We start from the raw sequence: 27,547 nt of genomic DNA, 5'->3' as shown, positions 1-27,547 counted from the left end.
TGGTCTTGTGCTTAAGGCTAGAAAGCAGGAGACCATCAGTTCAAGTCCCATCTTAGCCATGAAAGTCAGTGAGTGGCTTTTGGCCAGTTATTCTCTCTCAGCCCAACCCACCTCATAGAATTGTTGTTGTGGGGAAAATTGGAGAAGGAAGGTATTTTTGCTCCCTTGAGTTAGGTAAAATTAATAGAAAGGAGAACGCTAAATGTCAATAAATGCCACAGACTGAATTGTGTCAAGGTAAAATGGGAGGTTTTCTATGTCTTCAAAAGGTTGTAGATCGAGCTGCAGTATTGGCCTGTTTTTTTTACATGGACTATTTAGCTCTACATCTTGTGCTTGCCAGTCTTAAATGGCTAGTTCTGACAGTTAGTGTCCATAGGTTTGTTACCATTTGTCTAAAAAGTGTCAAAAGGGTTTAAGAAAACCAAATCTGTCCATTCTTCACAGTTGTATTTCCTTTTTGTTCCTATGAAGTCCAGCATAGGTCAATAGGAAATGCATCTCTTTCAATGTTCTTTCAAACTGCCTGATATTTGACTTAAACTAGAAGCAGTCATTCTCTGTGATTATTTGTCTGAGTCTTAAATTCATACGGTCTGCTTCAGAGCTTTGCATGATTTGTTTAATACTGTACATCCAAAGCAGATGTTAATAGTGTGGGATCATTTAACGAATTACTCTTGTACTTCAACAGGAATCAACAGAGAGTTCCAACACAACCATTGAAGATGAAGATGTAAAAGGTATGATGTGAAGAGATGTCATATTTTTTATACAAATGTAACTGTTCGCGTTTGGTATTATTTGTTTAACGCATTAAGTAAAAAAAATCATTATACTAGAAAAAAATTCATAGAATAGGAATATGAGGTGGGTTGCATCAATTCATCTGTCTATATAAGGGCATTTACATCACATTCAGAAGTTTGCTGACTTTAGAACTTTAGTAGTTTATTTTCCCAGCAGCTATAGGTTGTTTGTGCTGTTTTAACTATTATCCACCAGTCCTGAACTTGAACACCCTATGTTAATTGGCATGTGTATTATGGAGAGGACTCCATGCCATAGTTGTGCTGCTTCCTCAGATTTCTAGGAATATATTTTGTCTGGTCATTTGAAGTTCTGATGGACCTATCTGGTGGATATTTATGACAGATTTGGTTTCCCTCCTCTGCCCATGCACAGTCACATGACTGTATTTTGAGTACTCGTAACTAGGCTGCATTTACAACTCTGCAGCATCCCATGGTCATGTGACCATATTTTATGATGGTTTTCTTGAAAACTGGCCTTTACTTCTGGTTTTCAGCAAAAACACACCCATAGTGAACTGACAAGGCAGTCAGTAAACAGTGTCAGGTACAAGCTGAGAGATGAGACAGCAAGACCCAATCGAGTTTCACCCTTTATTTCCTTATACCTAATAGGCAGAATTTTGCCAAACTAAAGCTATAATTCTTACCTACTAGATGCATCCTGAAATATTCTAACGTACAGTATGACTACCTTGAATCTCGGGAATTACCCAGTCCCCTACCATCCAGCTCTGGACTGTACAATCTCTTAATCTAGACCTCCTACTGGGAAAGCTCTGTGTGGCCAAATGTTTCCCCTCTAGTCTTGCAAGTGCACATTCCATCAAATCAAGGACTTTTTACAGATACCAATGCAGACATAGATATAAACATAGATGTAGCTATAGCTATATGGAGTATTTTAAAAAATAAAACCTGTTTAGATGCTAGTTTTTGTAGCTTTCTAGGTAATTGTTAAAAATTTTGACTGATTTTTTTCTATTATGATAGCATGTTTTCAAAATAATTCAGATATGAATGGAAGACTCTGGCCATTTGGATATTAGCACACATCCCTGATCAGGGAAGGATGGAAATCATAACTTAACAATTTAAACAGTCATCAGTTTCTTACCTTTATTCTAGAGCTATGATCCCTCCAAAATTAAATGGCCGAAAAAGACTTTGCCATGTAAGTTCAAAGGCATATTTTTCTAAATAGAGCACTCCCTTGTACTGTAAATAGAACTAGATAGTCTATGGGCCATTGGGTCATTGTTTCAACAATGACAGAATTCCTAATCTACTGCCTTCACTGGAAATATTGGGATACATTCAGAGATGTATCTGCCATGAAAATAAACATCATTTTATATTATGTCATAAATTGTTTTATGATCATCTTTATGTCATAATTTTTTTAATATAAAATTTGCCATATTTCATTTCCATGGGAGTCATTGATCCCAGATTTTGGACACATTTTGTAAATTAGCTCATTTGAAGTATGTTGGTTCAAAATATTTTGACCTACAGTGCACCGTTTCGCCCAGGAAAAGGTTACAGGAGTCAGCGTTTTAGTAATATATAGATATACATTACAGGTGGCTAGTACGGAGACAAATTGTAGGAAAAGAAGAATTAAGAAGGCCTTCTCATACTGATAACATCCTAGGCGGGTTTTCGTTTTTTAAATAAATTCCTAAATTCTGAGATATTGTACCTCACCACTTTTTATTATTGGTAGTTTCAGTGTAGGATTTTCTCAATAGAGAGATAAAAGTTATAAATATTAATGCTATTTAACTATCCTTAGTTAAATGTATGTTAGAAATTAGAATAAACATGTAAAGGAAGTGGACAGGATTATGAGAAGGTTGAGCTCCTCCACATGCTTACTGGACCCGTGCCCTTCCTGGCTGGCCTATGCAGCTCGAGAGGCGACACGAGGCTGGTTCCTAGCGGTCATCTCTGCTTCTCTGAGTGAGGGTCACTTCCCCACCGCCTTGAAGGAGGCGGTGGTGAGACCTCTCCTCAAGAAGCCCACCTTGGACCCATCCTCTTTGAATAACTTTCGTCCAGTCTCCAATCTTCGCTTCCTTGCGAAGGTTGTTGAGAGCGTGGTGGCGCACCAACTTCCTCAGATCCTGGATGAAGCGGTTTATCTAGACCCGTACCAATCGGGTTTCAGGCCGGGCTACAGCACGGAGACGGCATTGGTCGCTCTGATGAATGATCTCTGGAGAGCCCGGGACAGGGGCCATTCCTCTGTCCTAGTCTTATTAGACCTCTCGGCGGCTTTCGATACCATCGACCATGGTATCTTGCTGCGACGCCTCAGGGGACTGGGAGTGGGAGGCACGGTTCTGCGTTGGTTCTCCTCCTTTCTCCAGGGTCGCTCGCAGTCGGTGCTGACAGGGGGACAGAGGTCGACCCCGAGGCCTCTCGCTTGCGGAGTCCCTCAGGGGTCGGTCCTCTCGCCTCTCCTGTTCAACATCTACATGAAACCGCTGGGTGAGATCATTCGCAGTTTTGGAGTAGGGTACCATCAGTATGCTGATGACACCCAGCTTTTTATCTCAACTCCTAACAATATCAGTGATGCCCTAGACGTGATGTCCCGCTGCCTGAAAGCGGTCCGGGAATGGATGGGGAGAAACAGGCTTCAACTGAACCCGGACAAGACTGAATGGCTGTACGTACCGGCAAGCCAGGAGATTCAGAACGTCCCACTGCTTAACATTGGGGACAAGTTACTTCCCCCTGTTGATAGGGCCCGCAACCTGGGTGTCCTCCTAGACTCGCAGCTCTCCCTGGAAGACCACATTGGAGCTGTGACCAAGGGGGCCTTCTCCCGGGTTCGACTAGTTCGCCAACTACGGCCTTATCTGGACCTGGATTCCTTACGTACAGTCACCCATGCCCTTGTGACATCTCGCCTAGACTATTGTAACGCTCTCTACATGGGGCTGCCCTTGAGATCCACTCGGAAGCTTCAACTGGTGCAAAGTGCGGCGGCACGGACACTCTTGGGAGCCTCCCGATACTCCCATATCACACCTCTCCTCCGTGCGCTGCACTGGCTTCCGGTTGCCTTCCGTGTGAAGTTCAAGGTGCTAACAATGACATTCAAAGCCCTACATGGCATGGGTCCGGACTACCTACGGGAGCACCTTCTGCCGATGTCAGCACCCCACCGTCCTGTGCGCTCCCACAGAGAGGGCCTCCTCAGGGTGCCACCGCTCAAGGAATGTCGGCTGGTGGCCCCCAGGGGGAGGGCATTCTCAGTGGGTGCGCCAGCCCTCTGGAACACCTTACCAACCGAAATCCGGATGGCCCCTGACCTCCGTACCTTCCGTCGCGACTTAAAAACTTTCCTGTTCCAGCAGGCTGGCCTGGCATGATAACGTTAATTGGGGTCCCAGTTTGTGTTCATTAGTGTTTCTTATTATTTTATTGTTCGGTCTGTATACCTTCCTTCCTCTGTACACCGCCCCGAGTCCCTCGGGAGAAGGGCGGTTTATAAAAACTAATAAATAAATAAATAAATAAATAAATAAAAAAATGAGAGCCTTTCAGTATCTTCCTAAGTATGAAACAACTGTATAACACAATATAAACTATTGCATCAATTATTTGTTTTTCAAGTCCTGGTTTTAGCAATGCTTTTTAAATTTGTTTGATAAGGTTAATTTATTCTTTCAATATTATGCAGTGGACTTCATCATTATAGTCATACGTTTGTTAGAAAGGACAATATAAGATAATAGTTTGGGACAAGATTTAATGGTTCACAACCAGGCTCAAGGTTGACTCAGCCTTCCATCCTTCCGAGGTAGGTAAAATGAGGACCCAGATTGTTGGGGGCAATAAGCTGACTTTGTAATAATGCCGCTTGGGGGGGGCGAAAGCCCTAATAAGCAGGCATATACATAGAATGAAGGCTATTGCTAAGCACATTGGTTTGTGCTTAAATTGTAAGCCGCCCTGAGTCTACGGAGAAGGGCGGGATATAAATGGGATTAAAAAATAAAAAAATTAAAAAAAATTAGTTGCAGCACATTATGGTTCTCTTATTCTTACGCAAGATACTTCCGTGCATTTTATGGAATCATTTTTCAAATTGGGAATTATTATTAAAGCTTGTAGTTCTTAGGACTAATAATCTGAGATATCCTCATTAGAATATGCATAATTAATGAAATTTGTATATTAATTAGAGGTTCATTTACTGATTTACATTATTTGTAGTTGGACCACAATGTTATAAACAAACAAGTATATTGACCTTGTTTATTATGATAATCATTTATCTTTGTAAGATGACATATCATTGTGGGAATTTAAGAATATCTTTTATGCTACTGGTATGTAAATTGAAACCAAATGTGATTTGTCAGTCTCTTTTTTTCTTATATATCTTATTGATGTTGCAGTGTTCTTTTTTCATTTGTTTGTGTACTTAAATTATTACTTTGGGGTTTTATTCTGGCCCTCTTTTCTTTTCCTTTTATCTCTATCTATCTCCCTCCACCTCCAGTACAGTTCTCAAAAAGAGGGTCACATGTAGATGTTAAGTACTATTCATCATTCCTCTTCTCCTGTGGTGGAATCACAGGCTGAAATAGAGTAGAATTAGACAACTCAGCTCAGCCAACTCATTGTGGTCAACTTGCCACTGTCAACTCGCCGCAACCAATTCACCATGGCCAGCTCATGGCAGAACAACTCACTCTGGCCAACTCGCTGTGGGAGAATTTAATAATTCAATTTAATTATTTAAAATAAAAAAATATTTAATTTTTTGTCATTCACATTTCATTTTGTCTCTCCTTTAGCAACTTTTCTTTGATGATTCTGTTCCACCATTTCTTTGATATTATATAACTTTTATCCCATGGTGAGTTGGCCGTGGCAAGTTGGCTATGGCGAATTGTCCCGTGGCCAGTTGGCTGTGGTGAGCTGACTGTGACAAGTTAGCCATGGCAAATTGTCATAGATCTGAAGTAGAAGGAGCCCTTCCAGGGTGGAGTAAAGAGACATTCCAGCATGGAGTCGATTTGGGGAAGAAAATCTCCGAGATCTAACCCTGCTGTTAGATCTGTATATCTTCTTTTTCCTAAGGGAGGGCAGTCAGTTTGGTAAGACTCTTGTAAATAGGTGTTCAACAAGAAAGGATAGTTTTATTCTATTCAGAGTTGTTCTGGTTGCTTGCATCTGACCTCTCCCCTTACTGTTTCATTTTACTGATCATGTTTTTATTGTCTTACTAGCTATTCCTATATCAATGTCTCCTGACGCTTCTCCTTATACTCTATAGTTTCATCTTTATTCAACTGTTGTGTTTCTTTCCATCAATTCAGTGGCAAGATTTAAGGATCTGACAGATTCACAGGATATCTTGCTTGAATGTGAGCCTTCTCAGTCCACTCCTTCCTCTCCTTTGTGCAAGTTGAGAGATATAGTACATGTAACTACTAATCCATTCCCAGTTGAAATTAAGAGATAAGTCATTTAAAAATAGCTTAAGGTGGAATGAAAATAGGTACTTACTAAAATTTGAAGGCTTAGTCCTTCTCTGTTGTTGTGGATGAATATATTTTCTTATTTCCATGATTTCATAATGAACAGGGACTAATACAATAAATCAGTGGTGGCAAGCCTATGGCAGAGGCGGTACTCAGAGCCCTATCTGTGGGCACCCGTGCCATCGCCCCAGCCCCGCCTCCCCCATGGACCCCTCCTTACCAGCTGCCCCCCCAGAGGAGAATCACCCCCGGGCGTGGCCTGTGCAGAGCAGCACAGCCAAGGACATGGCAGCCAGGTAGTTGAGATGAGACTCCGCCCTCATGCCCCGTCACGCGCAGATGATGCTGCAAGGTGCGGGCAGAGGGCGTGGTTGCCATGGCACTGCTGGGGCTGCTGGGCCCCTTGGTAGATCTGTGGCGGGCCGTGGAGGTGGTGGCTGGTCCAGCGGGTGGAGGGGGGTGGGGAAGGGGTGGGGCAGAGTGGTGGCAGGGTGGGGTGATGGGGCGGTGGCAGGGTGGTTTTGGGGCACTCGGTCTCTAAAAGATTCGCTATCACTGCAGTATATGAAAGAAAAAAAACTAAAGAATTATTTTTTCTCTGCAAAGTTAGTTGATTTTTAATTGTATTATATTGAGAATACATCAGGAAACATTTTTTCTAATGTATTATATATGGACACATATCAGTAAATAGTTAATGAGAAGACAGTTAAAGAATTTTGCTAATATTCTTGGATATATCATTTTGTCTTCTCTTCCTCAGTCTACTAAATCTAAGCTGCTACTGTTCAAGAGACATTCTCCTTGATAAATCCCATTGAATGAATTGGAACAACCCCATACTGTATCATGCTTACATTCACTTGAACTTCCAGAAAAGGAATATTTGGGTTATCAGGCCATTAGGTAGAAATTGTAAGTCAGTTTTCAATCATATATATTTCCCAACCATTCATGTTTTGTTTTAAGCATCCTACTTGGTATTTCATGTGCTGTATGTAGTGATATCTCAAGTTTGAGGTAGCTGTGCCTAAAAAATCTGTTCTTGAAAACCATAGTAAGGAATAAGGAAAAGTGAATGAATGGAAGAGAAGACCATCTGGTCTCTGAATAGCTTGGGATGATGTATTTGTTTCTATCATTCGCAGCCTGCTATTTGTTTTCAACAAAACCCAAGCATTTGCTATTCATATTGTTGTGTAGTTAAGGAACTTTGTGGGTAGGAATAATCAGATATTTATTCATTTGTTTGTTGCATATTTTCCCATCTTTCATCTGAAAGCCGCATATATAGCAATAGACTTTTCTTTGTTACTGTTAGACTACTTTACATATCAGTTTCCATTCCTGAAATTTTTAAAAAAATATCCATATAATTGATCATACATTATTTTCTTTGATAGACAGATTAACTGAACTGTCCTTTATGGTATCTGAATCAGGATAGGTATTTTTACAAGCATAGAATGAAAGGAAGGTCATGTTTCGACCCCAGTGATGCCCTTGACGTGATGTCCCGCTGCCTGGAGGCGGTCCGGGTCTGGATGGGGAGGAACAGGCTTCGACTCAACCCTGACAAGACTGAGTGGCTGTTCGTGCCGGCATCCCGGGAAATTCCGATTATCCCATCTTTGGCCATGGGGGGGTGAGCTATTACCCCCCGTAGATAGGGCGCGCAACTTGGGGGTCCTTCTAGATTCACAGCTCTCTTTAGAAGAGCATATCAGAGCTGTGACTAGGGGGGCCTTTGCCCAGGTTCGCCTGGTGCGCCAGTTGCGACCCTATCTAGACCGGGATGCCTTGTGTACAGTCACTCATGCGCTCGTGACTTCTCGTCTAGACTACTGTAATGCTCTCTACATGGGGCTGCCCTTGAAGTCCACTCGGAGGCTCCAACTGGTGCAGAATGCAGCCGCGCGAGTTGTGCTGGGGGTTTCCCGATACTCCCATGCTACACCTTTGCTCCGCGAGCTGCATTGGCTGCCGGTTGCCCTCCGGGTGAGATTCAAGGTGTTAGTAATGACTTACAAAGCCCTACATGGCATGGGTCCAGATTACCTACGGCAACACCTGCGGCCGGCGTCAACTTCCCTCCGTCCAGTGCGCTCCCACAGAGAGGGCCTCCTCAGGGTGCCTCTGATCAAAGAATGTCGATTGGTGGCCCCCAGGGGGAGAGCGTTCTCTGTGGGCGCGCCAGACCTATGGAACCGCTTTCCGGTTGAGCTCCGGACGGCCCCCGACCTTCGCTCCTTCCAGCGCGATCTAAAAACGTATCTTTGAGCAGTCTGACCTGGTCTGATGGGTTAGGGTTGGGGTTTTAAATACATTTTAATTATTGTTTTAACCTTGGGCATTTATTTAATCGCTTTTAACTTTTGTACCCTGTTTTGTATTTATTGCCCTGTACACCGCCCTGAGTCCTTCGGGAGAAGGGCGGTATAAAAATATAATAAATAATAATAATAATAATGTTTAATTCACATACAACTGCAGTAGAGAGTAATGTGCTGCCAAAAGCCAAAAGTGCTTATAGAATGAAGTATATGTAATTTAAAATTATAGAAATATATTCTTGAGGGAATGGATTATGTTATCTTTCTTCTTTGCAGACCTATGGTACTCTTGGCATGACATATTTTTGTTCAAATTTTAGAGTCATGATGACTTTAGATCAAGGGTGTCAAACTCTATTTCATTGAGGGCCACATCAGCATTGTTGTGCCCTTGGGGGGGGCGTGGCCCACTGGGTGGGCATAGCTGCGGTGGTCACAGCTGATGTGGTTGGTGTGGCCACCTTGACATTACTCATGGGGGAGGACACCTGTGGGGGCACAGCAGCTTGGGGGAGATCCAGGGGATCTCTGGTAGGTGGGGCAGTGGGCAGGAGGATTATCCTATGTGGTGAGGCAAGGCAGGGGCCAGGGCAGTTGTTGTCTGACACCATCGGCCCCCGCACACAGAGCCCAGCGAGCGCATCGGGACCAATGGTGTCCGTCAGCAACCAGAGCTTGCCGGCCCCTCGACCAGCACACTCTGGGGCTCTGCAGCCTGCTGTGAATACTGGGTCAGCCCTCCAGCAGCAGGTGGAGTAGAGGAGGGGGAGGCATGTGATGCAGACTGCCGGACATGCCTACTCCATCCCATCTGTTTTTGCTTGCGGTTGGAGAGCAGGTCACTGCTGATCATTTCCTTGGCCCCCTCACATATCTTGCTCTTGGCCTGCTTGTGGAGCCTGTTCCCCTCATGCACCCGATGCACCTTGGGCCCGCCTCGGGGCACTACCGCCAGCAGCTCGCGTAGGTCCACTAGGCTGCTGCCGCTGCCCAGAGCAGCAGGCCCGCCCAGCACAAAGGAGACAAAGCAGCCAGCTAGGAAGCCCTGAGTAGTGGTGCTAGAGCATGCCCAGCAACCAAAAGACCACCCTGAGCGGGGAAATCTGGATCCCCATCAGCGCCGTGGTCCCCCAGTCCCAGCTAGGATTGCATGCCTCCCCCCATCTCTGCTGGCCCTGGGTGGTCCTGGTGCCAATGGGGATCCAGCTTTCACCACTCAGGGTGGCCTTTTGCCTGCTGGTCCTGGGCGTGCTCTTCCACTTCTACTCAGGACTTCCTAGCCAACCGCTTCACCTCCTTCATGCTGGGAGGGCCTGCAGCTCTGGGCAGCAGCCTAATGGACCTGCATGAGAGGTTGGTGGCCGTGTTTGCGGCGGGTACCAAGGTTCGTGAGGGGAATGCACACCACCCACAGACTATGGGCAAGACCCACGAGGGATTGAGGATATCACTAGTGGCAACCTGCTCTCCAACAAAAAGAGATGGGATGGATTATGCGTGTCTGGGAGTCTGCATCACGTGCTACCAACCCCGACTCCACATGCTACAGGTGCCGCCGCAGCGCTGTTGCTGGAGGGCCAGCCTGATATTCACAATGGGGTACGCAGCCCCTGCTGACAGATGCTGTCAGCCCCCGCGCACTCACCACCTCTGATGTTTGCACCTTGGGGGCCACTGACCTGGCTGGGGCCAGGGCAGCGGGGGCCAGTCACAGCTCTGTTTTTGGAGCATTGGAAGCAGGCAACTTGATGGCCCCGCTGGGGGAGAGAGGAGAACCAGGCTATGTGAGCAGTGAGCCAGTGTGCACGTGCAGCTCCACTCATGCAAGAGAGAAGATAAGCCTTTGGGGCGCCGCTCACATGAATAGAGCTGTGTATGTGCACCGGCCCACCTCTCGTACAGCCCAGTTCTGAATAGACCATGGCTCGGTAGTGAGACACAGCCCGGAGGTTGGGGAGCCATGTTCTAACAGGCTGATGTTGTTGTTGTTGTTAGCTGCGAAGTCGTGTCCGACCCATCGCGACCCTATGGACAACATTCCTCCAGGCCTTCCTGTCTTCTACCATCTTCTGGAGTCCATCTAAGCTCACGCCTACTGTTTCAGTGACTCCATCCAGCCACCTCATTCTCTGTCGTCCCCTTCTTCTATTGCCCTCGATCTTTCCCAGCATTAGGCTCTTCTCCAGTGAGTCCTTCCTTCTCATTAGGTGGCCAAAGTATTTGAGTTTTAGCTTCAGGATCTGGCCTTCTAAAGAGCAGTCAGGATTGATCTCCTCTAGGACTGACCGGTTTGATCGCCTTGCAGTCCAAGGGACTCGCAGGAGTCTTCTCCAGCACCATAGTTCAAAGGCCTCAATTCTTTGGCGCTCAGCCTTTCTTATGGTCCAACTTTCACTGCCATACATTGCAACTGGGAAGACCATAGCCTTGACTATACGCACTTTTGTTGACAGGGTGATGTCTCTGCTTTTTAGTGTGCTGTCTAGGTTTGCCATGGCTTTCCTCCCCAGGAGCAAGCGTCTTTTAATTTCTTGGCTACAGTCCCCATCTGCAGTGATCTTGGAGCCCAGGAAAACAAAATCTGTCACTACCTCCATTTCTTCCCCATCTATTTGCCAGGAATTGAGAGGGCCAGTTGCCATGATCTTGGTTTTCTTAATGTTAAGTTTCAACCCAAGTTTTGCACTCTCCTTCTTCACCCGCAACAAGAGGCTCTTTAGTTCTTCTTCACTTTCTGCCATTAGAGTGGTATCATCTGCGTATCTTAGGTTGTTGATATTTCTTCCGGCAATCTTAATTCCAACTTTTGATTCATCTAGCCCTGCCTTTCTCATGATGTGCTCTGCATATAAGTTAAATAGGCAGGGCGACAGTATACAGCCTTGCCGGACTCCTTTCCCAATTTTGAACCAATCAGTGGTTCCGTGTCCAGTTCTCACTGTTGCTTCTTGACCCGCATATAGGTTTCTCAAGAGACAAATAAGATGGTCTGGTACTCCCATCTCTTTAAGAACTTGCCACAGTTTGTTATGATCCACACAATCAAAGGCTTTAGCATAGTCAATGAAGCAGAAGTAGATGTTTTTCTGGAACTCCCTAGCTTTCTCCATGATCCAGCGTATGTTGGCAATTTGATCTCTAGTTCCTCTGCCTCTTCGAAATCCTGCCTGTACTTCTGGTAGTTCTCGATCCACATACTGCTGAAGTCTAGCTTGTAGGATTTTAAGCATGACTTTACTAGCATGAGAAATGAGTGCAATGGTGCGATAGTTTGAACATTCTTTGGCACTGCCTTTCTTTGGAATTGGAATGTAAACTGATCTTTTCCAATCCTGTGGCCACTGTTGAGTTTTCCAAATTTGCTGGCAAATTGAGTGTAGCACTTTTACTGCACTGTCTTTTAAGATTTTGAATAGCTCAGCTGGAATACTGTCACCTCCACTAGCTTTGTTGTTGCTCAGCTTTTCTAAGGCCCACTTCACCTCACATTCTAGGATGTCTGGCTCGAGGTCAGTGACCACCTCATTGTGATTATCTGGGACGTTAAGCTCATTCTTGTATAGTTCTTCTGTGTAATTTTGCCACCTCTTCTTAATCTCTTCTGCCTCTGTTAGGTCCCTGCCATTTTGGTCCTTTATCATGCCCATTTTTGCATTAAACGTTCCCTTCATCTCTCCAATTTTCTTGAAAAGATCTCTGGTCCTCCCTATTCTATTGTTTTCTTCTATTTCTTTGCACTGTTCATTTAAGAAGGCATTCTTATCTCTTCTAGCTATTCTCTGGAATTCTGCATTCAATTGGGCATATCTATGTTTTTCTCCCTTGCCTTTCGCTTCCCTCCTTTCCTCAGCTATTTGCAAAGCTTCCTCAGACAGCCATTTTGCTTTCTTGCATTTCTTTTTCTTTGGGATAGTTTTGGTTGCTACCTGTTGTACAATGTCGCGAACCTCTGTCCATAGTTCTTCAGGCACTCTGTCTATCAGATCTAATTCCTTAAATCTATTTGTCACCTCTACTGTATATTCAACAGGGATATGATTTAATGCATACCTGACTGGCCTAGTGCTTTTCCCTACTTTCTTCAGTTTAAGCCTAAACTTTGCAAGGAGAAGCTCATGGTCTGAGCCACAGTCAGCTCCTGGTCTTGTTTTTACCGACTGTATAGAGCTTCTCCATCTTTGGCTGCAGAGCATATAGTCAATCTGATTTCTGTGTTGACCGTCTGGTGATGTCCATGTGTAGAGCCGTCTCTTGGGTTGTTGGAAAAGAGTGTTTGCTATGACCATCGTATTCTCTTGACAAAATTCTATCAGCCTGTGCCCTGCTTCATTTTGTACTCCAAGGCCAAACTTGCCTGTTATTCCAGTTATCTTTTGGCTTCCTACTTTAGCATTCCAATCCCCCATGATGATAAGGACATCATTTTTTGGTGTTACTTCTATAAGGTGCTGTAGGGCTTCATAGAACCGGTCAATTTCATCCTCTTCAGCACTGGTGGTTGGGGCATAGACTTGGACTACTGTGATATTGAATGGTTTGTCTTGGATTCGAACTGAGATCATTCTGTCATTTTGAGGATTGTATCCCAGTATTGATTTTCCTACTCTTTTATTGACTATGAAGGCTACTCCATTTCTTCTGAGGGATTCTTGCCCGCAGTAGTATACCTGATGGTCATCTGAATTAAATTCACCCATTCCTGTCCATTTTAGTTCGCTGATACCTAAGATGTCGATGTTCAGTCTTGTCATCTCTTGTTTGACCACGTCCAGCTTTCCTTGATTCATGGATCTTACATTCCAGGTTCCTATGGAGAAAAAATCTTTACAGCATCGGACTTTCCTTTCACCACCAGACATATCCACAGCTGAGCGTCCTTTCGGCTTTGGCCCAGTCGCTTCATTCTTTCTGGCGCTACTAGTACTAGCCCTCTGCTCTTCCCCAGTAGCATATTGGACGCCTTCCGACCTGAGGGGCTCATCTTCCAGCGTCATATCGTTTTGCCTTTTGGTACTGTCCATAGGGTTTTCATGGCAAAGATACTGGAGTTGGTTGCCATTTCCTTCTCCAGTGGATCACGTTTTGTCAGAACTCTCAGCTATGACCTGTCCGTCTTGGGTGGCCCTGCACGGCATAGCTCATAGCTTTATTGAATTACGCAAGCCCCTTCGCCACGACAAGGCAGTAATCCATGAAGGGGAACAGGCTGATGTAAACCAGAGTAAATGCTAAATATTAATAATATGACTGCAGATACTTTGCTTAAATAGGAATATTATGAAATCGATGAGTGGGACCATTTAAGTGGCTGCCTGGAAGTTCTCTGCACCCTGACTTGATTTTCACCCATAATTTTTAGTTCATTTGATAAAGGTGGCCCTGTGTCTAAAAACAGTAAAGCTTGAATCCCAGAACTAAAACAAATCTTCGTAAATAGGTGGGAATACCACATTAGTTCCTTATTATGAAACATAATAGAGTTCTGTATTGAATGTTAATTGCTGCTACAAACTTCAGAAATATCAGTGGGCAGGAAAATGTTAAGCATTTTAAATGAGAGATAGTGCGTTCAAGTAAGGGATTACAAGCATTCACTAGATTTGAGAACCAAAAGCATCTTGTTCCTAAAGTATATAGAAAACATTAGTATGTGACTTCTTACTAGATAGATATGTTGCAGCCCTTTTCTTTTCTAGATGATATTGTTGATTCCGAAAACGTGTGAAATGGATGGGGCTAATGAGGATGCTCTACGCAGCATCTATAACCAAACTTTGGACACAAAAGGAGAATGAAACCTCCCTCAGGAAATCAGGTCTGTGCCTTGCTTATCCGGAAATAATTGAGATGTGCCTCATTTCCCACGTATAGGCAAAAAAATATTGCGATGACTTCAAATGTAGGATTATTTGTTTATTAGATTTATATCCTATTTGTCCTCCAAGAGCTCAAGGTAACCTACATACAATCTCTCCCTTTGTGCTCCACACAGAAACTAACCCTGCGAAGTGGTTCTGCCTAAGAGATGCAGAGTCACTCAGGGAGCTTTTATGACAGAGGATACATTGGGTAGACCTCAGAATTAGGTTTCAATATCTGTTTTAAATCTTAATTATTTTTTTAACCTTCCCATTAACTCCTTGATTTCCTTTTTCTCCCCCAAAAGGAAAGCCTTGTACTGAGAATGAAAGAAGAGGAATAGTTGGAGGCTCTCTATGACTTCAAATCCTTCTTGATGTGTCTTTTTCCATTGGCTGTAAGCTGCAAGCCCCAAAATTTCTAGAAATGGATAACTCACGGGACATCCTTTCCCATCTTATTATTTTCCACGGTCTTTTTCTCAGATAAGGATTTCTTTGCTGGTACAATGGAGGGAAATAGCAGAAAAGAAAGAGAGAAGTGGTGCGATGCAGAGCCTCCCATTTTAATGAAGCTCACTCCTTGACTTGAATTCATTTAATCAGGAGCACGTTCTCGTTTTTTTGTTTTCGAACACGTCTTTCCCTATGTGTTAGAGTCTAAGACATGATGTGTTATAAAAAAGAATTTTTAAAAAATTATAGTCAGTATTAAAAATACTGATCCCAGAAGTAACCCGCCCCATAAATTCACATGCTGTGTGTTCTCACTCATAGTGTCACTAATTTAAAGACAGTGATAAAAGAAATTGTCTCTGCACTGCCAGCTAGCAATTTTATAGTATTATAGAATTTGAGGAAGTATAAATTTTCAGTTTTTTGACTTCCCCAAAGTCAAGGCATCTAGTCTTGCTGTTGCTGTTGGACAAAAGTACATGGACCAGACGTTTTCCACTACTGTGATCCCATATCTCTAATCTATTTGTACTTAATACAATCTATACTTGCATATAAGCCCATCCCTGGACAATCCAACACTTGACTTTTTAACCAAGGTATCATGAAAAATGTGCCACCCATGCATAAGGCCACCTTTGAATTTTGGTATTTTTAATTTTCACATTTGTTTTATTCATGGGTACATTAGCTAAAAAATCGAAAGCTTATCCATCGATGGGCTTTCTGCGATTATTTTTAAAAAGCTTGAGGGAAAATACTATATACACTTATGTATAATTAATATTCTCTATTATCTGTGTATAAACCAAACCCTATTTTTGGGGTATATATGAACACCTGAAAGTTTCGAGTATATATGACATGTGACAAGGATATTATTTACGTTACTCAATAAACGTTACTTTTTCAATTGCCACAACATAGTTCTTTCTCTATTTCTCTCCTTTAAAGACTGAGAATCATATTCCTTGGCCATGCATTTTCTCACTTTCTAGATCCCATATTTCAGTAGGTCCTGTTGCAGGTTGAGGTTGCTTATCAGTTCTTATTGGGTTATGCTTTTTTTGGGGGGGGGGGGAGAACCAATTGTTCATTGCTGATTGGTTGTAGCTAGTATACATCTTAGAATGCTTGTGATTGTTAGGCCCCATTCCACCATACGGTTTATGTTCAGTTTCAGTTCTTTCAATCAATTTTATTCAAAATAGAGCTGGAAGGGACCTTAGAGGTCTTCTAGTCCAACCCCCTGCTCAAGCAGGAGACCCTATACCATTTCAGACAAGTGACTGTCCAGTCTCTTAAATACCTCCAATGATGAAACACCTACAACTTCTGCCGGTGAGCTGTTCCACTGCTAGGAAGTTTCTCCTTAGTTCCAGGTTGCTTCTTTGCTTTCATGCACAACTTGTTTCTCCTTCAGTTCTCCAAGTCAATTCCCTTTCTCTCTTTCATCAACACCCACACTGTGTGCCTTCAAAGTTTCCCTTCATCTCTCTGAAGCACAGGTGTGACCCACTACATTCTTAAAGTCCTTGTATTTCTTCCAAATTTTAATTGTTTTTCACAATGTTCATAAGACATTTTTTCCTGTTTGGATGATGGAGGAAAGTTCTCACTTTGCTGGATTTCATGCTTGGAAGTAGCAAATATAATTGTTTTGGATTCAGAATTCTTCTAAATATTGAGTGAGTAAAAGAGCTTAACTTCTTGGTCAGCTCTATTTATCTATTTGGGTTGCAGTTGCTACTTTGTAAGTTTGAAAATTGTCCATGGATTGATAGACTTTCATGCCTTGAGATTGGCTTTGGTTTTGAGTCTTAGTTATTAATGATTAAATATACATATCTTAAAGCCTTTATTTAAATATTTGTGTACATGACAAGTGCCTACATTATAAGCACTTTTATGCTGCTGCTGCTATGGGTACTATGTTGACACCAGATGGAAGGACAATGAGAGGGAGGGAGAGAACGGAAGTGAGGGAGGGAAGGAGGAAGAGAGAAGGAAGGAGAGGAAGGACAATGAGGGAGGGAGAGACAATGGAAGGGATGGAGGGAAGGAGGAACAGAAAGGGAAGGAAGGAAGGAAGGAGGGGAAGGACAATGAGAGGGAGGGAGATACAATGGAAGGGAAGGAGGGAAGGAGGAAGAGACAGAAGGAAGGAAGGAAGGAAGGAGGGGAAGGAAAATGAGGGAGAGAAAGAATGAAAAGGATGGAGGGAAGGAGGATGAGACAGGGAAGGAAGGAAGGGGAAAGAATGAGGGAGGAAGAGACGAGGAAGGAAGGAGGGGAAGGACAATGAGGAAGGGAGAGACAATGGAAGGGATGGAGGGAAGGAGGAAGAGACAAAGAGGGAAGGAGGGGAAGGACAATGAGAGGGAGGGAACGACAATGGAAGGGATGGAGGGAAGGAGGAAGAGACAAAGTGGGAAGGAAAGGAAGGAAGGAGGGGAAGGACAATGAGGGAGGGAGAGACAATGGAAGGGAGGGAGGGAAGGAGGAAGAGACAAAGAGGGAGGGAAGGAAAGGAAGGAAAGGACAATGGGAGAGAGGGAGTGAAGGAAGGCCCCCACCCCCTCCACCAGAGACCCACGGATCCCCCCCACAGGCCCCCGGCAACCTGAGTGATAAGCTGGCCATGCCACGCCCCCCTGGCCATTGATCACATGACCCAGGGACACTGTGAATGTCATAAGTATGAATCAATTGCCAAGCATCTGAATGTAAATCACATGACCCTCGGGATGCTTGAACAGTCATAAGTGTGAAAAATGGTCATAAGGCACTTTTTTCAGTACCGTTGTAACTTCGAATAGTTACTAAGCGAATTGTTGTAAGTTGGGGACTACTTGTACTTTATCATTTTTTCCCTTTTTTTGGGGGGTCAAGTTTTTGACACCTTGCTGGGCAACTGGTGGTACTCGGATATTGCCTTATCCTAAAAGTGGTACAATGGGTGAAAAGGTTGAAAAGCCCTGCTCTATAAGAGTTGGGAGACCTCTACAAAATTATTTTTTATGGATAATTTAACTTTTCTTTAAGAAAGAACATTTCTCTAAGGTCTGATTAGAGGTCAGGTTGATGCAGAATGAGACACATTCCATGTGAGGCCCTTGGCTTTTAACATGTACGGTGGTCCAAACTCCAAATATTATGCTTTCTGTTCCTTGTTTATCCCAAATACACTTTTTCAAGAGGCAACTGTACTTTGTTTTTCTTTGAAGATGTTTTGCGTCTCCTCCAAGAAGCTCCCTTCCATTCTCCACCATCCAGTCAGAGCTGAAGAAATTTCTTGGATGAGAAGCAAAACATCTTCAAAGAAAAACAAGAACATCCAGTTCCCTCTTGAAAAAGCACCTTTGGGACAACCATGACCCGGATGATTGAGAATCTCCATAGATATGTTCCTTGTTTATTTATTTTCTTTTTGATCATTTTTGTAACCTTTTATTTACATGTGGGGTTAATATAGCTACTGCTTTGAATATTGTAACTGTTTAGATTGGTATTAGCCTCACTGGATGTTTTATTTCTGTTCATATCAAAGCAATTAAATGTTTGATTGCTGCGGGATAGAAATATTAAAAATAAATAAATGGTGCATTTTGTTGGGTGGAAATGTGTTTATCTTATAGAGTCATACAATTTTATTTCATATGTTTTGTGTAAACCATTCTGCAGCTCACAGGTCGGCAGTTTGGCGGGTCAAATCCCGAGTGCCGCATAACAGAGTGAGCGCCTGTTACTCGTCCCAGCTTCTGCCAACCTAGCAGTTCGAAAGCACGTAAAAATGCAAGTAGAAAAATAGGGACCACTACGGTGGGAAGGTAACAGCGTTCCATGCGCCTTTGGCGTCTAGTCATGCCGGCCACATGACCATGGAGACGTCCTCGGACAAGCGCTGGCTCTTCGGCTTTGAAACGGAGATGAGCACCGGCCCCTAGAGTCGGAAACGACTAGCACGCATGTGCGGGGGAACCTTTACCTTTACCTTTATATATATATATATATATATTTATATATATATATATATTGTTTTACTCCTCCTTTTCTGAGACTGTTGGTTGTTGTTCTCCATGCTAGAGCCTATCTATCTACCTACCTACCTACCTACCTACCTACCTATCTCATACATATTTCTTGACAGAGTTAAGTGCCCTGATCAAAAAATTGATTCTGTCTTCCTTTTCTTGTTTTACAATAAATTGAATGAGAAAGAGTTTTGCAGGACTGAGGGGAGAAGGTGATCTGAAAACTAAGAAGGAATGGAATGTATGTGATTACACTTGAGGAAAATGTACCTTCACTTGAGAGTAAGAAAACTCACTATTAGAAATTGGAAAGGGGAGTAATAGTACTTTCTCCTGCTCTGGGGAAGGTATTGTTTGTGTGCTATCAGCAGCCATAACCAATGTACCTGCACTCAGTTTACATGTGAATGATTATGATCTAACATTATTCATATTTAAATTTAAAAATGCAAATGATTGCTGCAATTAAAGGGTCCCATAAAAAAGAGTAAAGATTAAGGTTCTACAAAGTATTCAAATAGTCTTGTTCTATTTTGTGTTTTTATGTGATGGATAGATTTATTTTTATTTATTTATTTTATTTATTACATTTATATACCGCCCTTTCCTGAAGGACTCAGGGCGGTTTACAGGGTAATTAAAAACCAAAATACAAAAGTTAAAAACAAGTTTAAAAAAAAAATTAAATTTGTCCCTGTATAAGTAAAACCCCAGTTAAAAAAATTAATCCTCAGCCTGGGCCAGAGAGCTCGAAGAGCCAGGTCTTCAGGTCCCAACGGAATGAACGGAGGTCGGGGGCAGTCCTCAGCTCCACTGGCAGCTGGTTCCAAAGGGCAGGCGCCCCCACTGAGAAGGCCCTATCCCTGGGTGTCGTCCGCCGGCAATCTCTTACCGGTGGCACCCTGAGAAGACCCTCCCTGTGGGAGCGCACTGGACGAAGGGAACCTGATGCCGGCAGCAGGTGTTCCCTCAGATATCCCGGACCCAAGCCATGTAGGGCTTTATAGGTCATCACCAGCACCTTGAATCTCACCCGGAGGGCAACCGGAAGCCAATGCAGCTCGCGGAGTAGAGGTGTTACATGAGAGTATCGGGACACCCCCATCACAACTCGCGCGGCCGCATTCTGCACCAGCTGAAGCCTCCGAGTGGTCCTCAAGGGCAGCCCCATGTAGAGAGCATTGCAGTACTCCAAACGGGAGGTCACGAGCGCATGAGTGACTGTGCGTAGGGCATCTCGGTCCAGATAGGGTCGCAACTGGCGCACCAGGCGAACCTGGGCAAAAGCCCCCTGGTCACGGCTCCTATATGGTCTTCAAAATTGAGTCGTGAATCTAGGAGGACGCCCAAGTTGCGAGCCCTATCAACGGGGGGTAACACCTCACCCCCCATCGTTAGAGATGGAATAGTCTGGTTAACCCGAGATGCTGATATGCACAGCCACTCAGTCTTGGCGATAGACAAACATCATGGAACGAGTTTAAACTACAATTAAATCTGTCCATATGATGTGAAATTAAGGACACTTTCAAAAGATGCCATACAACCCACCTTTGAAATTACAAGGAGAATAAGAATAAATAACCTGCATGTGTATCAGAAAGATATTCTGTCAAATGCACGGAACTCATCAAAGGATTATTCTTATTATATCCATGCTTCCTTTTACATCCTTTCTGAATAGTTTTGAAGCTGCAAAATTCACTGAAGGCATAAAAAGCCATAGATTTCCAATTCTTGCCTCCGATTTGTCCACACAGAAATATATATTACATAAAATTGGAAACAACTCAACTTGTAGCTGTTTTAACAGCAAAGGATGAACACAGAAGCTGTTTGAATGCATGACAATCAATTGATCAGAGAGAGACAACTCTGTGATTGTGACTGTTATTCATACAGTCTTTTGTTCCATTGACTTTCATTATATATTTAATCTTGTCATTGTACATATTTTTCCCTTGTCTCTAGCTCGTAAACAAGAGATCATCAAGGTTACCGAGCAGCTGATAGAGGCTATCAATAATGGGGATTTTGAAGCCTACACGTAAGTTTCTTTCTACTCCCTATTCTGCTTTCTCTTACTTGGATATCAGTATAATGTTAGAGTATATTTCCATCAACTGGTTGTTTTAACAGAATGTGACTACAGTTCTCTTGATCATATTGAGGAGAAGAAGAAAGAATTTCTCATATTGGAGCTAAAGGACATTTTAATGGTCAGCCAGGTATTGAGGGTTATGATAAATCAGCTCATTATTTAAGTTTATATCACAGTTGTGGACAGAGATTGGGTTTTTCTGCTTTCAGGGAACAGAAGTTAAATTCTTCTTTCTTTTAACTGTTTGAAGTTTCCCTATATTTTTTGCCTCAGATTGGTAAGAAACCACACAACCAGGATTGTTAGATGGTGTTCAGCATGAAGATTTTCATATGTTTAATATATTTCCAAAATGTACTGTAGACAGTGACATGTAATCTGTGCAGTGTTTATCTCAGCTTACACACATCATCAAAAATTAGAGAGAAAAGAGAGAAGTGGGTCAAAGGTGCAACAGAACATTCTTGGAACATTTTCATCTAGTAGCATCCTTAGTGCTTCCTGTTGCAGAAATGCATGCATTAATGGGAGCTGGAAGAGCCTCCTGAAGGCAATCTCAGCTGAGGACACTATCAGCAATCTCAGAACTGGCTTCACCTACTGTGTCGTGCGTGTGTGTGTGTGTGTGTGTCAAAGAAAGGAGGAAAAGCACCAGGATAGCTCTTTTTCAAGGCAAAACTAGTGCCTTAAAGCTGTGGTTCTCCAAGGGGATCACAAGAAATTCAGGATTTAAGAGGCTTCTGGTTGGCACGTCCGGTGCTTCCGGACGTTCAGGAAGAGTCCGCTCCCTGTCGTCTGATCTTTCTTCCTTGGAGGACCCTGAAAAGGGTCGGAAGTCGCCCTGGAGGAGTGACCACCATGAGGAGGCCCTCCCTGTGATCGCGGAAGGGCGGCAGCCCTCCGCTTGAATCCGGAGCAGCTCCTTTGGCCCGAAGAAGAAGAGACCGGCCATTAAGATGGCTGACCATTAAGCCGCTCCTTGCCGAAAGCCAAAAGCACTACCTAGCACTAAGATGCAATCTGGAGGACCTGGGTGAGATGCTACAAAAGTTTTATATTAATATGGGGTGGGATTTACATTGCATTCTATATTCTCTTGATGACATCTTGTGGAGAAACTTGGTACAGCAAGTAAATCTTTTTCTTATTGTGAGAGCTGACTGAATAACAGAGCTGTACTTGACATTACTTTCAAAGATAAGTGAGGGAACACCTGGCACTGAAAACAATTCTTTTGGAGGTGGAAAATCATTGACTCTTATTAAAATAGCCTCCATGGAAGATTTAGCTGTAAACAACGAAATGGATGAATACATCCCACCACTTAATTACAAACTGATACTGGACATGATTTTGGCAATGACAGAGTAAATTAAAGCCAAACTGCAAGATAAATCTGACATCCTAAAGCAGGGGTGTCAAACTGCCGGCCCATGGGCTGGATGCATCACAAAGAAACCACGCCCACCCCATTGCCGGCAATGGGGGAAAAGTTCCGATACATTGCGTGACGTCATGTGACGTCGCGAGTTTGACATGTCTGTCTTAAAGCCACCAAATCAAACTCTGACCTTAAATGAGGAACTGACAATCCAAAAGCAAACAGAAGTGGACACTAACACTAAAATAGGAGACTTCAAAGAACAACAAATGCAACATACAGAAGTCCAAATTTCAACATCAACTACAAAACTTACAACTCAAAAAGTAACAGCACCCAAAGAAAGCAACATTAAGAGTGAAGATATTAAAGGCCTTCAAATACACTATGTTGAGGATTCAGCTAATCAAATGACAACCATAATACCAGCTACTACTTTGTACCTAACCCAGATGGAATTGGAAGAAGAAAAAGACCAGACTGATCTAATGACAACTATATTACATCAAACATCAAAAACTGAGTTATTAAAGCAAAATTTTAATGGCTACAAAGGGGACACTTTCTTTGCAAAACTGATATATGGATGGTCTCCCTGGATTCAAATAAGGGGTGTAGGAAGAAAGGGAGATAGATTTTAAAATTTAAAGATGCCAAAAGGGAAACCTGATTGGCACAAAAGGAAGGCGAGGGTTAGATTTAAAAAAATGAATTTGTCTCTTTTTTGGGATTCCTAAGGATAGAGTCTAAAATATCTTTTAATGAATTAAGGGGAATCTCTAAAAAATATAAACTGATTTTACATTTAGGTTTTAGATCTGTAAAGGAAAACAAATTTAAGCTTTTAGAATATAACTCTGAACTATATTATAGAATCTGGAATGACATATAGAATATATTAGTTGTAATGGTATAGACAGAAACTCATCTTGTATTCAACTTTTAAAGGAAAGTTGGTTATTAGAATCGATATATATTACAGAATTTGGAAAGGTATAATGTAAGATATTTTGCTATAATTGGTGAATTGTTAAGATGATAAATAGACGTTACTGGTAAAAAATAAGAATGTTTTGAAATGAACAATGTAAGTTTTGTAGACAGGATAATTACTCTCTATTGAAATAGGGAAATGTGGGTTACCCAAAAAGTAAGCTTTCTTCTATTTATCATAGGCTAACCTAGATTGTTGTTGTTAGTTGCGCAGTCGTGTCCGACCCATCGCGACCCTATGGACAATGTTCCTCCAGGCCTTCCTGTCCTCTACCATCTTCTGGAGTCCATCTAGGCTCACGCCTACTGCTTCAGTGACTCCATCCAGCCACCTCATTCTCTGTCGTCCCCTTCTTCTATTGCCCTCAATCTTTCCCAGCATTAGGCTCTTCTCCAGTGAGTCCTTCCTTCTCATTAGGTGGCCAAAATATTTGAGTTTTAGCTTCAGGATCTGGCCTTCTAAAGAGCAGTCAGGGTTGATCTCCTCTAGGACTGACCGGTTTGATCGCCTTGACCGGTTTGATCGCCTTAACCTAGATTACTTTATTGCAATTAGGGAAAACCTAAAAGCAGGATATTGATATGTATTAGTGAAAATATATTGAAAATTGTTTTAATTGACTAGGTCACAATTAGAAATGTATTAATTTGATTAATTTGACTACCGTATGTTATAACTAAGGGAATCGGAGAGGCAATCCTTGTTGATGTAACCTGAGCTATCTACAAATAACTTGTTATTTAATATCGTTTACTTTTGATTACCCAACCACCGTATTGCTTCACAAATATTTGAATGTAAATATTAAAAAAAATAAGAAATTCAGGATTTAAGGAAAGAACTGAGATTTTGTAAGGTGTCCTGCATGTAGATAATGGCTTTTCATTTTTCTCACATAATGTGTATAGGAGATTTTTTTTCCCTTTACTTTGTAGGAAAATCTGTGATCCTGGTCTGACTTCATTTGAGCCTGAAGCTTTGGGAAATCTTGTAGAAGGGATGGATTTCCACCGGTTTTATTTTGAAAATGGTAGGCAGTTACCTGATGTTTATGTCTTTTGAGTCAAACTTTTTAGATTACTGTTACAAAGTTCATATACAGATAGTTCTCGACGTATGACCACAATCGAACCCAAAATTTATATTATTAAGCAAGACATTTGCTAAGTGAGTTTTGCCCCATTTTACGACCTTTCTTGCCACAGTTGTTAAGTGAATCACTGAAATTGTTAAGTCAGCAACACAGTTGTTAAGTGAATCTGGTTTCCCTGTTGACTTTGCTCATCAGAAAGTCACAAAAAATGATCACGTGTCCCTGGGACACTGCCACTGTCATAAATATGGGTCAGTTGTCAAGCATTTTAACTTTGATCATGTGACCAAGGAGATGCTGCAACGTTCGTAAGTGTGAAAACCGGTCATAAGTTACTTTTTTCCAGTGCCATTGTAACTTTGAACGGTCACTAAATGAACTGCTGTAAATTGATGGGCATCTGTATAGCTAATCGTATCTACGGGAACATAAGCAGTTCCCAGCTGGATCAGATCCCTGCTCCATCTATTCTAGCACTATGTTCTCACAGTGGCTAACAAGCTGCAAAAAAGTGATCTCCCAGCAGATGGCCTTCACATTGCCATCAGCATTAATACCCATTGATCCTTATGACTTCCACGAATTGGTCCAACCCGTTTTTAAAGCCAGCAAATTCAGATAATTTAAGGAATTAACTTATATTGGGAGGCAACATTTCTTTGATCAAGGGCCACGGTTAGTTTCCCCAACCAACTGGAGGGTCACAAGTAACATCACTTGAAAAGGAATGACATCACCAGAAAAAATAAATGTTTTTGTTTGGGTGGGTTCAGAGCAGAAGTATAGGTCTTCAGAGGTTCTTCTACTCTCAAAAGGTTGTTTAGGATGTGTCAAAACTGCTGCTTGAGTAGAAATTGATTTTGTTTACAACCAGAAAGGACTGTTTTTCTGATTGTAAACCACCCAGAATTACCTTGAGATAAGAAGGGCAGCTAATTAATTAATTAATTAAGTGAGCAAATAAATAATTACTTTAGGGAATGATTTCCTCTACATAAAGAAAAATGAAAACGATAGGACTGAGGACAAGATGAAATTTGACCAAATCTAATGCATAGTTCTTCACATAGGGAAACCAAGACAAGTGGAAAGATAAATGACTGAAGGAAAGCTGTGGGCGTAAAAATAATTTAGTTTTGGGAGATGATGACTACATGTGCTACTCAATAAGCTTTATACTATGTTCTGTACTCAGAAAAATGGATTATAATGTGAACAAACAAGCTCTTATAAATTAATATGTTCAGATAGTATTAGCAACGATTACATTTTAGTTTGATTTTTTTAAAAAAAGATACTACTGCCCCTGATAATTGAAAAGCAAGATGTTATCTATCAGCAGCCTGAAGCTATTTGTAAACCAAATCATTTAATCTGAACATTGTATGTTTTGTATCTGTACTTTCCCAGTATAGACCTATTTTAGCAGTCAATAACTTTAGGAGAAATTCCTAACCACATTTTTTTCAAAAATACTCATGTTTTTCCTTAGCATTAAAACTAAGCAGTTATGTTTTCGAACTGGTAGAGCTGCATTAGTATCTTATTAGGGCTTTTCATTCTTTTCATTGTGAAGAACATGATTCCTCTTGAAGATTTTGCCACAAAATTTCAAGCTCTTTTTACTGTAAAATGAAGATGTGAGTTGAAAAAACACAGTGTTCCTTAAATGAGTTTGTATAAACTATAAATTATAATTTTAACACTTTGAAATATTAGAATAATGGTTCCATACAGGTGTTGTAAAAAAACTTTCATGTTTTACTGTATGTTGGAAGCAACCCATCAATATGCTACCGAAACTCTTTTGTTATAACCTTTACTTGGGCAAAATGGTGTGGCATAAACAAAACCTTTTGAACCAACATACCTTAAAAGCACTTATTAGAGGTTTTGTCATTGTTGGAAACATTGAGGAATTTGGTACGGGAATATCGCTGAAAGGATGACCCAAGGGGTCTTGAGTTGTCTAGTTGTATATAGAATGGAAAACCTATGGCGTTGTCAGTGAAAACCAAACTGAGTTTAGTTTTATTGTTCTCTTTGCTTCTTCCAACTGCTATAACTCCAGGGTTTGGGGGGGGGGAACCCAGCTTCGGAATGGTAGTCACCAGATGTTTGGAATTTTAGAGCTCTAAAGTTGAAACCTATTTGCTCTCAGTTGCTGTATGTAAGTGTCCTAGAAAATAACTTTGGATTTTATTTTATTTTTTGTTAAGTTTTAAGTCTATATACCAATCTCTCTAAAGGAGGACAACAAAATCATAAATAAATAAGATGGTAGGAACTGCAGACTCCTTCAGCAGAATAATTTATGATTTGATGCAGTAATGGCATATTTCACAGCAAAAATACCCCTGTTCAGGGCATGTTTTAGGCTGCAACAGGTGGACAATATTTAAAATGTCATAGATCCAATTTTGATCCTCACCTAATTTGGTCAAGAATTCATGTTTTTAACTACTCACTATGTAATTAAGATCTCCTGTGCCAATAAACATATATTGCTGTGTGATATATTCATTGGTGCTTTTACTCCGTGAACACAATCCATAGAATTTTAGAGGAGTTTATCGGTGGCTGCTCAGAATTTCTTTTTCTTTGATCCTAAGAGGGATCTGATGATCTGGAGTGCAACTGTTTTGTGCACGCAGGGTTTAGATATAATATGTCTTTCCTTCCATAGCTTTGTCTAAGAGCAACAAGCCAGTCCACACCATTATCCTGAATCCCCATGTCCACCTGGTAGGGGATGATGCTGCCTGCATTGCCTATATCCGACTGACTCAATATATGGATGGAAGTGGAATGCCAAAAACGATGCAGTCAGAAGAGACACGGGTTTGGCACCGCCGGGATGGAAAATGGCAAAATGTTCACTTTCACCGTTCAGGATCACCAACTGTCCCTATCAAGTGAGTAATGGATTCGTGTCCCCTCATTGCAACTTTTCTACGTAACTAAGTTTAGACCTT

General features: G+C 42.1%; 1 protein-coding gene across 4 annotated transcripts in view; it reads left to right on the top strand.

Annotated features, from left to right (window-relative positions):
- The window catches only part of CAMK2D (calcium/calmodulin dependent protein kinase II delta), a gene marked incomplete at its 3' end in the record, with an annotated part of 176,623 nt that overhangs the window by 124,101 nt on the left and 24,975 nt on the right, over window positions 1-27,547 (top strand). For 2 of the 4 annotated variants that reach the window (XM_081332589.1, XM_081332590.1), the window contains exons 15-18: window positions 695-743; window positions 20,975-21,050; window positions 24,415-24,509; window positions 27,259-27,487. In XM_081332589.1, the coding sequence (XP_081188715.1) occupies window positions 695-743; window positions 20,975-21,050; window positions 24,415-24,509; window positions 27,259-27,487 (449 nt within the window). Of the gene's footprint in view, window positions 1-694; window positions 744-20,974; window positions 21,051-24,414; window positions 24,510-27,258; window positions 27,492-27,547 lie in introns of those variants that run through there. The other 2 variants (XM_081332592.1, XM_081332591.1) reach the window with 1 other exon arrangement.

Source organism: Vipera berus (assembly GCF_964194415.1).
Source record: "Vipera berus genome assembly, chromosome: 7".
Lineage (NCBI taxonomy): Eukaryota > Metazoa > Chordata > Lepidosauria > Squamata > Viperidae > Vipera > Vipera berus.
The sequence above is the reverse complement of the archived record's forward strand: the minus strand, read 5'-3'. Positions and strand labels throughout refer to the sequence as shown.